General features: G+C 30.8%; 5 protein-coding genes across 5 annotated transcripts; 2 read left to right on the top strand and 3 right to left on the bottom strand.

Annotated features, from left to right (window-relative positions):
• Positions 1 to 17: 17 nt before the first annotated feature.
• Positions 18 to 5,966, bottom strand: FG379_001726 (SWI SNF2 like ATpase and a Myb domain; the record flags this gene model as incomplete). Its single annotated transcript, XM_067327329.1, has 8 exons — positions 18 to 74; positions 136 to 206; positions 257 to 577; positions 643 to 1,062; positions 1,148 to 4,887; positions 5,161 to 5,687; positions 5,737 to 5,909; positions 5,963 to 5,966. The coding sequence occupies 8 exons, from the start codon at positions 5,964 to 5,966 to the stop codon at positions 18 to 20; spliced, it is 5,313 nt and encodes a 1,770-aa protein (XP_067184760.1).
• Positions 5,967 to 6,193: 227 nt separating this feature from the next.
• FG379_001725 (uncharacterized protein) lies at positions 6,194 to 7,282 on the top strand (the record flags this gene model as incomplete). The annotated part of the gene is made up of 1 exon (XM_067327328.1): positions 6,194 to 7,282. One exon carries the CDS (start codon positions 6,194 to 6,196, stop codon positions 7,280 to 7,282), a length of 1,089 nt encoding a protein of 362 aa, XP_067184759.1.
• A 31-nt stretch (positions 7,283 to 7,313) lies between these two features.
• Positions 7,314 to 8,139, bottom strand: FG379_001724 (uncharacterized protein; the record flags this gene model as incomplete). The annotated part of the gene is made up of 2 exons (XM_067327327.1): positions 7,314 to 7,360; positions 7,407 to 8,139. The coding sequence occupies 2 exons, from the start codon at positions 8,137 to 8,139 to the stop codon at positions 7,314 to 7,316; spliced, it is 780 nt and encodes a 259-aa protein (XP_067184758.1).
• A 284-nt stretch (positions 8,140 to 8,423) lies between these two features.
• FG379_001723 (uncharacterized protein) lies at positions 8,424 to 9,326 on the top strand (the record flags this gene model as incomplete). The annotated part of the gene is made up of 1 exon (XM_067327326.1): positions 8,424 to 9,326. The coding sequence occupies one exon, from the start codon at positions 8,424 to 8,426 to the stop codon at positions 9,324 to 9,326; it is 903 nt and encodes a 300-aa protein (XP_067184757.1).
• Positions 9,327 to 9,357: 31 nt separating this feature from the next.
• Positions 9,358 to 15,657, bottom strand: FG379_001721 (multidomain chromatinic with the following architecture; the record flags this gene model as incomplete). The annotated part of the gene is made up of 1 exon (XM_067327324.1): positions 9,358 to 15,657. The coding sequence occupies one exon, from the start codon at positions 15,655 to 15,657 to the stop codon at positions 9,358 to 9,360; it is 6,300 nt and encodes a 2,099-aa protein (XP_067184755.1).
• Between the last annotated feature and the right edge of the window lie 4 nt (positions 15,658 to 15,661).

Below are 15,661 nucleotides of genomic sequence, written 5' to 3'. Positions count from 1 at the left end.
AACTTAAGTAAATTGTTTTAATTCAGTGTTTCAATAGTAAGTTCTTCTATGTTGTCTAGAATACTGCCGTTTGGCTGGATTAAGAATGGGAATAATATAATGTGAAATTTAAATGTTAAACACGAGATAACTTACACAGGTGTGCAAAGACTCTATCTCTTCACTAAAAAGTTTGGAATAGTCTGTTTGGTTTCCTAACGGTGATTCTAAAAAAAATAGATAAGAAATTACTGGCCTAAAATAAATAGAAACTTACCCCGCTGATTAACCATAGGTATATCAAGGTGGATATTAGATGTGTTTTCGAAGCCAAACATAGAAAGTAATATATTGGAGAGTTCACCACATGCTATTAACACAATAAAGTAAAATGATAATGCAGATAAATACGAAGTACTTATATTCGGAATAACTTCAACCCCTTTTTGAAGCATTCCCTTAAATGAATATGATATTGGAATAGGAAGATACGCAACAAAGAATCCAGAAAAAAGAGAGCTCACCAAAAAACCTATTCCGCCATTCAAAATTAAAAATCCAAATTGATTTTTCATTGCATCTGCCAAAAGGGAATGATCTAGGTTAATTAAATTAGTAAATAAATCATAGATATACAAGAATATATGTGTATATATAGCATACCTGGATTTGATAAAACAGCAAGTGGGTTGGGTGGTTCGGGCGGATTTAGGAAATATCCATCACTATCATTACAGTAGAACATTTTTCTTCTTTGAAAAGATTCATAGGGAAGAAGGAATCCTCTACTTCTTATTAATTTAGATCTGCTAATGTGGCACTGGAACTCGAAGTTTCTTAGTGAGACACGCTGGGTGGAAAACAGAGAATCATTTATATTCTGTTCATCCCTTTGTGGTATTCTCCTTTTTTTTGACCGTGAAGAGGATATCTGAAGAGCAGTTTTCAAAACTACACCACAAAATACGATAACAACAATAGGTACTGTTGCCCAGTATTGAATTTGTCTGTCAAGGAGCATTTGACAAGTACAAGCTTTAATTAACAAACGCCTTCCAGAGAACCCCCAATTACCGGGTGAAACTTAAAAACAGCCGCCTTAAAAAATAAGCCGTGAACAAAAATAAATGTTAATAGACCTATTTTTTCCTCTTAAAACAAGTGCTACCCTTTCTATTTACATTCTCTTCAGATCTTTTTTTATTTGAATTTTGTCTGCTTGATGCACAATTGGTATCGCACTCTTCCGAATAATCATCACTACTTTCGGGATCACTAAAATCACACCCGCTTTCTATTGAAAAATCTCCATCTCCAACTTCTGAATTGGAAGAAAACACCAAAGACTTACTTTTCTTTTTGCAACCGTGGGAATTAGATCTTGACTTCCTTGATGAAAAGTTTGGTTTCCCTAAATTAGATCTCTTAAAGTAATTTATGGCCGCTCTAGAAATTTCATTGCATCTTTCAACTATAAATTCGACAGAATGATGTGAGGAATAAAATGAATTTACATGAGTGATTTTAGAAAGCATATATTTAAAGCATACTGTGATTTCGTTGTAAGACTGGGCACCAAACTTATACATCGCGGCTAACAATGCCTTATCTTCATCTTCATTAAACGATTCAAACCTATTATTTGAAGTTTTGATTTTAAAAGGGATCACGATATTTTTAATATTAAGTATTCCACCTTTGTTCTTTGTCTGTTTGTTGATTACAAAATTAATTGCTTTGTCGGCTTCGTTGAACCAATTTTGAATTTCGTCCATTGATTTGATTTTACTGAGTATTCTTTCACCATTTGGAAGTTCTTTGTATCTTTTGATGAATACATTATAATACCGCTTCACTTCCTCAAAAGTTTTGTTCTCAATTGCCTTTGCAATTGCCTTGGTATTTGTACCAAATGTTTCTGCAGCTCTACAAAAACGTAGAAAATCAGCTTTTGTCCAGTCTGCGAATCCCTCAGATAATAAATCCAACATTTCTTGCTTCATCTGATCCGTAAATGCTTTTGGGGTCTTTTTATCACTTGAACTAACTTTAATTGACTTCTTGACCTTTTTTTGCCTTGCACATGGGATATTCATTTCCCATGCTCTACCATCCTGGAACATAAGTCTCAATTCATTTAATGCTTCACCATAGTTGCATCTTGGTAGAACAAAATTCGAAGAAAATAGTTCTTTCGCTCTCGCAAGTAATTTTTTTTTTGGCCAATTACCTTTATCTATCGAAACCTCCATGTGCTCCTCTGCAATGTTTAAGAGCTTAATTAATTGGTTTTCATTCAACTCCTTCAATTCTGGTGGGAAATTAAAGTTATCTTCTTCATATGTAACTTGAAAGTTTTCAATTTCGGACTTGTCAAAATCAGTATAAGCCTTTTCGTTTTTGATACTTTCTTCTAAGTACTTATTCCATTTCTCTTCAATTTCTTCAAGCTCATCGAGTCTTTTTATATTGAAAAATTGAAAATCGTGACCTCCACCAACTTGAGCCCTCCAACCCTTTAGTTTTGGTTTTGGTTGTTTTTTATTTGGCAAAGTATTATTAGTAGATGGTTCTAGTTTCCATTTTGTTTTGCGTTCACCCAATTCGAACCAAGTTGCTTCAGGAACAATTGGAGGTGAGTCTTTTGTGGGGTTCTCTTTACTTGATATTGCCTCATAATTACTGTCATCTGGATGCATAGAAGTTCTTATTCCACCATCTAACCTCAAGTTTTGTAGATCCAATTCTGTTGATAATTTCTTCATTTTTGCATTCATTTCATTTGTTCTTTCTTGAGCAGTAGCAAGGATCGTTTCAATGTCTTCATCAGTTACTGACGAAGAATCTCTTGTATGGTATACTTCCTGGGCACCAAATTGAATCATTTCGCGTAACTCCTTGTTATCAGGAGCAGAGTGAGAGGGATTAGAAATTATTCCTTGTTGAATAATTAGTGAATCCAATTTGAGTTTCTTTGCAGCACGTTCAACAATACGTTCCTCAACAGTTTTTTCAGTTACAAATCTATAAACTGTAACTGGCTTTTTTTGGCCTATCCTATGTGCTCTATCCATTGCTTGAAGATCAATTTGAGGATTAAAGTCGGAGTCAAACAGGATAACAACATCTGCAGTCGCAAGGTTAATTCCAATACCACCTGCCCTAGTTGATAACAAAAAAATGAGTTTATCACTTCCATTTTCATTAAATAGATCGATTCTTTCTTGCCTTTCAATACCAGGTGTAGAACCATCAATTCTACAATATGGATATCCACACCAGCGAACATAATCATCAATAATATCTAACAACCTGGTCATTTGAGAGAAAAGTAAAACTCTGCTTCCTTGTGAAAATAACTTTGGCAGCAATTTGTGTAGTAAGACCATTTTACCACTAGCTTCAACCATATGGAATCCTTCTATATACGGAGGTCCTGGCTCAACTCCATCAAATAAATATGGGTGATTGCATGTTTTTCTTAGTTGCATCAACAAATTCAACATTTGTGTCTTATTGGAGCCGACACTGTTCAATACATCAAGATTTCTCGTTAACAGTTCCGAATAAATTTTTTTTTGTAATTTAGATAAACCAACATATACATATAATTCTCTCTTTTGAGGGAGGTCTCTTTCCACATCAACTTTTAATCTTCTTAACATAAAAGGACGGAGGATGCGATGGAGAGTTTTTATGACACACTTTTGTTGTTCATCCGAGTCCAGTTTTGAAAAATCGAAAATAGACTCAAAGTCTTCAGAAGATGAGAATAAATTTGGCATCAAAAAATTTAAAAGTGACCAAAGCTCTCTGAGATTATTTTGAAGTGGAGTTCCCGTTATTAGTAAACGATTCTTAGACTTTAATAGTCTTACGACTTCGGATAATAACGACTTTTCATTTTTAATGCGGTGTGCCTCGTCTAAAATTAAATATTCCCAAGATATTTTTTGCAGTCTCCACTTCTCCTTAATTGCCATTTCAAATGTTGTTAAACATATGTTATATTGCACATTCCCATCTTTGAAGTCGAAGTTCGCATATTCACTTTTTAAGCTATCTTCTGTGGTAAGCGAAGTGCAATCAGTCTCTTCAACCGTTTCCTCCACATGTGAAAACTCAGGATTCTGAGTCTTAATACTTTCAGACCTTATTTTGCTTCCTGGAAACAACAAATTTGAAAATATTTCATCTCTTTGTTGACGATCTCCATGCAACTTAACAACTCTGAGGCATGGGCACCATCTTTTTAATTCACAGTACCAATTGTCCAAAGTAGAGCGTGGAGTGAGAATAATATGAGGTCCATCTACTAAAAAGGTACTCTTTAGGAATCCGAGAATTGAAATAGTTTGCAAGGTTTTTCCCAAACCCATCTCATCTGCAAGTATACCATTAATATTATGCTTGTACAGTTGAAAAAGCCAGTTCAACCCCTCAAGTTGATAATACTTCATTTTACCAGTAATACAGTCTGGTTGTTCCGTAACTTTTTCAATTGACCAATTGATATTAATGTTCTCATTCTTTTCATCTTCATCAACCTCCCTCATCAACATATCATCTTCTTCTTTTTCAGAAATAAAGTGTTTCCTCGAAGAACCAGAATTTTTTGAATTGCTTGAAACTCTTACAGATCTAGATGACTCTCCACTCAACAGACAAGAATATTCATTCGTCGCCTCAAGTAGTTTTTTAAGTTTTTCTTCAAGTACAACTTGCTCAAGTTTTGAGGGAATATCGGCCCTATATGTATTATTTGAATTGTTGCTTGAAGTAGAAACGCAAATTTCTGAACCTTCACACTCATTACTTTGGATCTCAGGATTTTGCTCTAATTTAATTTCCTCATCCTGGAATTTTTCGTTGTCTTCATTTTTTTTGTCTAAAAGTGTTTTTGAATAGCTATTGATGGAGCAATTAGTAACCTTATTTAATAAATTCGACATTCATATAGTGATCTATATGTAAATTAAAGAGTTACACCAAAAAATCAATTTACAGTGCACACTCCGTAAGCTCTCCAAATGATTCCAAAAAAGTGACTAATAAAAGAAAGATTTGGCGGTCGGTTTTTTTTTCTTGATAAGTTTATTTTTTTTTACTACTTTTGAGTTATTCTTAGAACGAAATGAATTTTCCATCCTTTTCTTTGGTATTGCAAATCTTATCCGTAACCTCTTAATTGCTTTAAATGCAGGAATTAGGAACCTTGGAATATATCTATTAATAAAATCAGTAATAGTGTCCCTTCTAATCCACCTGGAATAACTGAAAGATTTAATGCTTGAGAATGAATTAGTGAAATCAAAAGTTTCACCCTCAACTTCGTGTTTTTCCTTTTTATACTCATTTTCGGTTAATTTTATAATTTTATTTTTATTAAAATTATATCCCAGAATATTCTTTATCTGCGAAATATGTTGTTTGAAATTATTTTTTGAATGTATAGTATAATATTTTGAATTAACTCCAAGGTATTTACTAGTACTTTTTGAATCTTTATTTTTGAAGTTATCTGCAGTAAACTGTTCAATTTTGTCGCCTTTATTCGTATTTTTATTGAACCCATTACTTATTGAAGAAAAGGATTTTGCTGGTGTTGGTGAGAAAGACAAATCGTTAATGGATACAGCACTCAATGCTTTATCCAAATTTATTAAAAGAGATGTATTAGTGAAATCTCTGAGATGTGTTTCCTTTGACTACGGAGAAACCTGAATTATTTATTGTAATAAGCTAACTTTGACTTACGTTTTGAATCCCAACTCTTGATGCTAATCTAAGAGTATGTTTAAGAGTGATGGGATTAATTGGCGAAGGAGAAGGTTCATCAGGGTCTTCAATAGACATTGGTGAGTTGTCACTTTTTTCATAAAAAGAGTACATTGAAGAACTCTCTGTAACGTTGCTTTGATTTGGTTTTTCTGAAACATATTAAAAGTGAAAAAAATAGCACAAAAGTAGATTAATAACTTACCCATATTTACTTAATATTTAAGTTTATATCATTGTTCTTGATAACCAATAACTACTATTTATTTACATGATTTGACAACTTGCAAATAGTTAGGCTTTACATGCAAAGAAGTGGTAGGCGCCAACTGGGGTATTACAAGTGATTTTCCTTTACAAGTATAAATATCAGTTTGTTTTTAAAATAATACAACAAAAGATTGTATATATTCGCAGTTTTGGACTTTTTTTCATTATGGAGGAGAGAAAAATCTGGAGTGAAAGTGATATGGAAAGGATTTTGAAGTTGATCGTTGATATTTTCAATGAACATGAAACAAGAGATAAAATAGTAGAAAAACTTCACCAGAAAGCAGGATTGCGACAAGTACATTGTTTTAGCAAACTTGAGTACAATAAAAAAGAAAAGAATTCAATGGGAATATTAAAGTTTGGAAAATTTGATAATAGATTATGTGATTTGATTGATAATTGTTTATTTGAAAGTGCAATTATTGAATTATTACCAAAGACAATAGAAAAAGCATTTAGTGCATACACTAACCTGAAAGACAAATGCTCAAAGTGTTCAAATTACAGTTGTAGTAGTAATCAGGTTAATTTGACTGAGTATGGCTTTAAGTTGAGTATATTCACTGAGTCTCTCATTTTTAGTTTTGTAGATAAATTAATAACCACAATTAAGGACAATAATGGAACCCATATTAATGATATTTCAAAGTGGGCATCTCCTTACTACATCAAAAATAAAAAAGCTCGACTAGCAAATTGGTTTTATTCTGATTTCTGTAAATATGGTGCCTCACTTTTTTGCAGCTGGCTTGGAGAAGACTCCAGGAGAAATATTTATCACGAGGTCAAAAAGAGAGATTACCAAGGATTGTTTATAAATAACTTGGGTTCAGAAAAAAATTTCAGGTTTATTATGTTGGAAAGTAATGAAATCGATGATGAATTGTTGTATTATTTAGAAAGTATTAAGCAAATACCGTTTGAAATAAATGGAAAGCTTAATCGAAATTTAAACACTTTACCTAATTACCTGCATATAGTATCTTTAGAGCCATCAAAAGTCGGGTTAATTATTCAAAATGGCACAGAACATTTTATTCCAGGGAGTCAAATTTGTATTATTTACTTCCCATGCAGTGAAATGACTATGGTTACATGCACAAGTTTTGAAACAAATAAATCGGTTGAAATGGAATTATCATCTGACAAACTACTTCTTATTGATTTATATAAGAACAAATGTTCATTTAAAAACAATTCACTTAAAGAAGTTACCTACTGTATAATAACGTATATTTTCGGACCTACTTAATATGTTTCAGAAATTTTTTCTTCTAATATTGCTATGTCTTTTTCCATACTTTCAATGATTTCTTTGGTATTATCAATTCTGTGTTTAACGAAGTATAGCTGTGCAGGACAGTTAATTAAATTACTATTTATTATACTTTCATCAATAACTTTGCTTGGCTTATCATATTTACTTTTTTCTAGAGAATCTAGGTCTTTTCTAAGCTGGCCTTCCAGTAAAGCAAGTTTTTTCCTTTCTATTCTTAGTAAAAGTAAGATTTCGGATTTGCTGAAGTCTTTTCCAAGAATAATTTTGTTTTCTAATTTGTATTTCTCTGGGGTAAAGTACATTTTTTCATTTTTATAAATCTGAAATGGCTTTTTGTCTTTCACTCGAGGAGTCATGCACAAATTGCCGGGGTTTTCTCCATTTGAGAATTTTAAAGTAGGATTTGATTTATCTTCGTCATATTTATCGTTAATTAAAACATCAATATTATCAGTTTTTTCGAGTTTAGCAGTAGCTGCTTTTGCAATTAAACTCTCAGATTGATTATTCAATTTCAATCCCCTAAATTGAATAGTTTTTTTCTTGTTTGAACATTTATAGTCTAAATTGATTGAATTCAGTTCATTGATATCTTTATTTCTGCATTCCTTGTCCTCGGGATGGGATATATATATCTTTTGGTCTGAAAATAATTTATCATCAGAAATGAGTAAAAAGGATTCGCACTCAACAATATTGAATCCATCAACTATTTGAAAATCAGAAGTTCCATCAGATGTTTTATGAGTATTTTCAAATCCTTCTGGATAAAACTTTTTTAATCCAAAATATTCGAGACTTGTCCCCAGAAATTCATAAAAAAAATTCATTCAATATTGCCAACAAGTTATTCGAACATTTCAAAGTTTGGTATTTGCAAACATATATAATAGCTTAAAGGCAAATAAACAGGGAAGCGAAACTATTAAATCTTTTTTTGACGCATTGTCAATTATTTTAATGTGGACGAATATGGAACAATTATTTGGTTGTACGTCTAAAAAATACCTTTTATTAAAAGCCCAAAAGTATATATATAACGAAAAATAAATTATTTTAAATAATACAGCTAATAAAGGTTTTGATTTGTGTTTATACATCAAATTTATGAAACATGTCAAATTGTGAACTCCATTCTGAGGATGAATACTTAATACTAGTAAATGGGGATGAATATTTTACAGAAAAAGGACAAAATGGATCACCAAATTTTAATTCAAGTAATTATTACGTTTATAAGAAGGGTGAATTTTTGAGTTACGATCCAGAAAATCGCAATTTATATACAAAAAGAATTATTAATGAATTTATTAAAATTAGGGAGCTTGTTGAAGAAGTCAATTCTAATTTACTTAAAACTCTTTTAGGTATTTCAGGAATAGTGGATGAAAGCGAAGTTTTAAAGAAAGGTCTTAAACTTGATAAACAGCTATTGATTAATGAGTTGCTTAAGATAAAGGAGTTAGTGAATAATTATATTTGTAATGGATTTGATTCTTTTATTAGTTTTAGCAAACTAGGTGAATTAATCAGAGAGAAAATCAAAGTAGTTGACCTTGTCTTTGAAAAGGTCAGAATGGAAGAGAGTGAGGAAATTGAAAGGTTAAAAACGTTTAAAGGAGATTTATTACACGGTGATTGTAGCAATAAAGGAGCTAATTTAGGAATTAATAGCATAAAGATTGAATCATCTGAAGAAAATTTAGGCAGATGCTCAATAGATTTCGCAAACCAGAATTTCCAAACTGGTGAATTGAATAACTTGGAAAGAGAGTCTAGTGATAGTGACAAAGAATCTTCTGAAGATAGTAATTCATATATTTCACATAAATCTGAGCCCATTATCTATGGTAAAATCGAACAGAATTTATTTAGGAAATCTGGAACTGTAATAAATGCGGGAGCAATGATAGATGATAAGAAAAATAAAGAAAAACATCAAAGGTTGCTAGAAAGTTATAGAAACATATCGATAGGAAATGAGATAAAGGAAAATATGAATACTAATAAACTCTAGAAGGTAAATACTCTATTTTTTTCTGTTCGTACTAATTCATCCTACCAAGGCAATTGTTGGAACCACAATGACATAATATCTTTTCAGACGCTTCTTCAACATTGAATTGATAGTCATAAGTAATTTCTTCGTCTTTTTCAATTAACTTTTTTGAGAACACAACAATGTGTTTGTTATCTGAGTCAATATTTATAACTTTACACAACGAATTTGGATCACAACTGTGATTCATGAATCTTGCATGATTCCCGATATTTGTTGCATCAATAACGCGAGTTTCATCTAACCTAAACATATAACAGGAACCATCCCAGTTGTCTTCTGAATTATAAGAATTTTCCCTCTTATCTGCGATACTATTCCTAATGAGTTCACCTACATATTCAATAATCGGTTCTCCAGGATTAATTGTTTCTTTTGCGAACAACCCGTACCCATGGATACTAGATTTTTTGATTTCCAATCTTTTATCATATGGAAATGAATCTAAATAACGGTATAGCATTGACGGTGCCATGTCTTCCACCTTTAATTTTTTCTTTCTGGTGTCCTGACTGTGACTAGATGTTATATTCATAATTTCTGAATTTTCCAGGTCAATATTTTCATTTTCAAAAATTATGGCAAATTTTTCCCTATCTATTTCAACCTTTTTACTTTCATTTCTACCCAAAAGAGAGTATTCATATACCAGATTTCTCTGGTTTTTTAAATCAAAGTTACGGTGCCTATGTGATGTCCAAATTTCTGGGTGTAAAATATCAATTGCAAAATTTGAGCAATAAATAATTGAAATGAATTTATTCAAGTAAAATTTATACATTTTTGCCTTTAAGTTTTTATATATAAATTCTTCTCTAACTCCAAAAAATAAGTAAGCATAATAGCTGTCACATTTACCATCACTAAAAATGGTATCATTGAAAAGTGTTTGGTTTTCCGTAGAACCGATTGAATAAATAAGGGATTTTGGACAGATTAGATAATTCATTTCATTGTTACTACTTCCACTATTGATTCTCATTAATTTTAAGAAACTAGAATATAACCTCTCGATATTACAACCACGTAGCAATGGGATCTTAAATAAAAATATTCCCTTTAAATTTTCACCAGCGTTAAAATACATTTCGCTTTCATTGTATTCATTTTTCAATTTTAAAAATCTGATTATACTATCCTTGAATCTTTGATCAGGAACCCAATCTATCTGAAATTCAATTGATGATCCGTAATTAGTTATAGAACAATGAAAAACTGTAAAATCCTGATTAATACAAAATATATTGTTGAAAATAATTGGACTCCTCCAAATTCTTATTGAACTGTAATTGTTCGGAACAAACAAGATCTCACCATTGCATTGTACTATATTCTTTTCATCTACTATTTCACCAGAGTTTAAAACAACGACAGAATTATTTGAAACAAAAGGTTCTTTAATAGTATTTGAATCTGCTATTTTCTGCAAAAATGATTTTAGTCTGCTTATAGAACTGTTACTCGGTGCCATTTTGTCTAGCTTGTTAATGAGGTTTCCTAGAAAATCACAAGTGGCCTCTTCATCTATATGGATGGTTGGAGAGGCTTCAAGAATTTGAGGTTCATTAATAAATCTAATATCAATGAATAATAATTTTGAAAAATTATGCATTATCCCTCCTGTTAATCCCTCTGTAATATCAGGTTTCGGTTCAATAATTTTTTTGTAAATAGGCCAACACTCTTCACACCAAACACGTCTATATTTCATCCTAATGTTGACACTATTAATACTATTTTCAGGAGCTTCCAATGTTATGTAGCTGCTTGAAAAATTGAAGTAATTTTCCACCTGACTTTTAAAATAGTGATTAAATAAGCAATCAAGATGATAATATTTATAGCACGTGTCATTCCCTGAGCACTTAATTGTTGCCCCAAATATACTACATAATTCACATTTTAAAATATTCATATCATTTAATGTTATCATTACGTCGTTGGTATCAATCAATATTGGGTTCCTTACTACTGGCCAGGAAACTTTTCCAAATGTACTAAATTTTGGAATATATGTGTCCTTTTTTTCTTTAACATCAAATTTAGACTCGTAACCCATTCCAATGTTGTTTAATATTGGTTCCAATGAAAATGGAAGAGACCACAAAATGCATTCTTTGTGGATCTTAATGTTATTTATTTTGGTGCTTGTGAGCAAATCACCAAGTAAAATATTCGATGTAATACCACAATAGTGACATAAATCACCAGAAGTAGATTCTTTTTTGATGTAATGTAATATGAGGTAATACAATATTGTAAATATTGAATTCGCATTAATATTTTTATATTCTATCATTATTTGGTTTTTTATGAGTGACAAACCATTCATTATCTCATTTTTTAGTTTTTTTGTTTCTAGTTGTTCGTGGTCGCACTTGTTAAATAAATGGTAATTTGAATAAAAATCTCTGAATGAGTTTTCAATGTCTGTAAACGTTTTAACGTCTATAAATGACTGATAATTTAAAAAATTAGTGTCCATTTTTTCCATAGTTTGATTTTCTTTTATGAAAAGTATCAAATATGAATTCAATCTATTTATAAATTCGGTATCATGAAAAGCATTATTTATAAAATTATCAGCTTCATATTTATTTGATAGAACCATATTCTCTATTGAATTTACTATTAAAGACAAAGTATTTTTGACAATTAATTCTTCAATCTCTTTCCCGATTTGCTCCTTGTAAAAGCACTGAAGATATTCTCGTGCTATTTTAGAAAAATCGAAGACTCTATTCTGTTGAATATAATATAGATACCATTGTATCAATGATGACCTTCTGATATTATCTGCTGTTGTAATTGAATATTTTGACTTCAAGTATTTTTTTACAATATCTTTCCTTAGTTTCGCAATGTCAGATTCATGTAAAACCAATTTTACAGTATTTGCTACTGAACTGAATAAAAGGTTCAAAATTAAGCTTGCTATCAAATGGATATCTTTTGAAAATTTAATTCTGAATTGGGAAGTTGATATCAACGTATTTAATACAGGTGGGAATGGACCATACAAGTTATCCATATTTAAAACTTTGGACCTACAACCAGAGCATGTAAAATTAAAAGAAGAAGTACATAATTCCCTTTCAAACGCTAATCCTTCTAAATCAGTAAAATCTTTACAATAAAAAATCATCGAACAGATATTACAGATAATTACATTACCATTATTAGTGTTGATGAAAAAGGTATCATCGAGATTGGTATCAACCAAGATATGTACTATTTTTTTTAATAAAGGATTTAATCTTATTTTGTCATCTTCCTTGGATAATATTATTTTCAATATGTTTTGAATATTAAATATATTTTCTCTTATAATATTATTCAGTTTTAAATTTTCTTTTATGAAAATGCTTTCAGTTACATTTTTATCGCACTCATTGCAGATGTAAATATCAGCTGAGATATATTGATAATAACCTCTTCCAGAAATTGCAGTCAATGGCGTATTAATTAAAGCTGTGGATTTATTGGGTGAGGCAAAGGAAGAGTATAGTTTCCATAAACACTCAAAATCTTTATTATCCTCAATGTCTTTGTTATTTATTCCACAAGTTTTCAATATGTTCTTTTTCACAGTTTTAAAATGTGAATTTTTATTATTGGAAGATTCCTGCCAAAGACATGAGTAATGTATTTTTTTATTGCATGCAGAACAAGAAACTGTAGGAATTGATTGTCTACTCATAAAAATTTTACAATGGCTACATCTTGTACATGAATTGCACTGATTTTCACCATTGTTTGCCACAAATGCCTCATCAACTTGCTCACCACATTTTGTACAAATAGCGTTAAAATTGTTGAAAGTCCGATTAGAGGATTTAAACAGATCAATTAGTATTTTATTCAATTCGTGACAATCATGTAATTTAAATAATTGTTTTGTTCTGCATTCGTTTAAATGTATTTCCCTCTCGGAAAAGAGAAAATTGAATTTGTCAATAATGTTTGTTCTAATAAAATCATCCATGCTCTGTTCAGATTTGGTGCTAATATGCCATTTATCATTAAAAAAATCATTATTTAATGTGCATATCTTAGAGTCATCTATACCACCATTTAAAAATTTAGTAGTGACCTCTCTTAATGATAAGGTAATGGAGTCATGATTAGAAGAGATATTTTTGTAAAAAGAGTCCAATGAATCTCCACCAAACAACATTTTATACAATTTATTTGTTTTTTTTAAAATATTGAGTGCGGACCTATAAATCCTATGATTAGGCATGTGAGATATCTGAGCGTTGTGAATCATCCTATAAATATCTTCTATAAACAGAAATTTATTGGTTTCATAATGGTTATCATCCAATTTTCTTTGAATTGTAACCATATCAATTGGTGTTTTAACAACCTTCCAGTAATTATGATATGTAGGTGGTGGTATTAGGCTAAAATCTTTATTCTTATCTAAAAATGTGATGTTGTCCAATATTCTTTGAAATTTTACTTTGTTATCTTGGCTCCTGCAAACTGGACAACTATATGAATTACTGTTTTTCGAGTAGTATTCCATTGGTTTATCGAGTTCTTGATCGCATTCATAGTGAACCCAAAATGAACATATATCACACTTTAACCATTGCCCTTCCCATGAAAAGCTCCATACTTTCTTACAAATGGAACAAAATTGACCTTTTTCAAGACCTTTACAACATCTAATACAAGTTGTAAATGTTGAATCCCAAGATGTACAGTCGATAAATTCCGCATCCCTATAGCCACAATGAAGACAAATGCAGCAATTCGAACATTTGAAATAATCACCCCCCAATAACAACGGTGGAATGAATAAGTTTGCACAACATCCATGGAAGCAAATGCCACAAATAGAACATACAACAAAATCTTGTATTTTTGTTGGAATTTGAGTGTACAATATTGATCTGTTTGGAAGTTCGTTAGGTTTAAGTAAAATTGGTATCTCATTTAATAATGAATTATTGCAGTAAATACATGTCATGCAGTCTCTGCACCTAAATTCTGTTTCATTTGCTTCTTTTATTGTATTTTCCGAATCAGTTAAATTATTTTTGGGTGAAAAATGTCCACTTCCGATTGTTACTTTTGTTTGATCAATATCATCTTTGATCGCTTGATCAACAGTATACCTTGAATTGTTTCGTTTATTGTATCTGTAATTTCTACACAAAAGTTTTATTTGATGGTCACCTATAGATATACCAATTTTATTTGGTAGTTTTGAAAGCATTTTTCTGATGATTGCGTGTGGCAAGTTGTAATTCTCCATAATAATTTTTTTTGCCTCCAATGGAATGATTCTTTCAATTTCTTCTATATTAACTAAATCAAAAGGTATTTGTGTTTCATTTAGTTCGGTCTTCATGACGTTTAAGGCTTCAAAGGATGAACTTGGTAGAGAATTGTTCAATTTTTTTTTCATTTCCCTTAAATAATTACAATGATCTTTCGCTATTTCTATCAATTTGGATTCAGTTAGATTACAATATTTTCTTATGCATTTTGTACGATTATCCTTCAAATCTTGAATACTATTCTCATTGACTGTTTTACATTCACAATGATATATATCTTTGCATATAGAACAACTTACAAAGGAATCATTTACTATTTCAGAATTACACTTAGCACAAACAAATATATTTTGCTTATATTCTTTGCATTTTTTTTTAGTCTTCGGAGTTGGAACGATTATTAAGTTATCTCCGTAGTACTTTAGTGTAGATGGGTTTGCACTAAACCAACCTCTGTCTAACGCATATGGTGACAATTTTAAGTCATGAATAGCAGACTCTGCTGGAGGAGAATTATATTGTGTAACTAGATGCTTCCATTCATGCATTGGGATATTGGAGTCACTGTATGTGTTTATTGATGGAGCCAAAATAAAATGAATGAAAAACAGCTTAAATTTTGGATCCCAGTATTTGATGACTCCTTCCACCCAATTAAACGAACTACAGAGATTATTCTCGGACTTTCTTATTTTATTCATAGAGACCGCAACTCTACACCTAACACCAATATATTTAAATCCATCTCTCTGATTCTTTACTATAACTGGATTTAATTTTATTAACGTTTTTTCTGTGTAGCTTTTACTTACAAATATATCCATTAAACCTTCATCTTTTCCTGACTTAGTACTATAATTCAAGCATGGTGATTTTCCTATATCAGATGTTTCTGAAACATATTTTTTTCTTTTCTTCCCACATTCTCTGGTATTAGTTCTACCATCCTTACAACAATTATTCTTTCTGTTTAATTTCTTCAAGTTTTTATTCGTCATAATA

The sequence above is a fragment of the Cryptosporidium bovis genome, assembly GCF_009768925.1.
Source record: "Cryptosporidium bovis isolate 45015 chromosome Unknown contig_25, whole genome shotgun sequence".
Classification (NCBI taxonomy): domain Eukaryota; phylum Apicomplexa; class Conoidasida; order Eucoccidiorida; family Cryptosporidiidae; genus Cryptosporidium; species Cryptosporidium bovis.
Note: the sequence above shows the minus strand (reverse complement) of the source record. Positions and strands in the feature narration are given on the sequence as shown.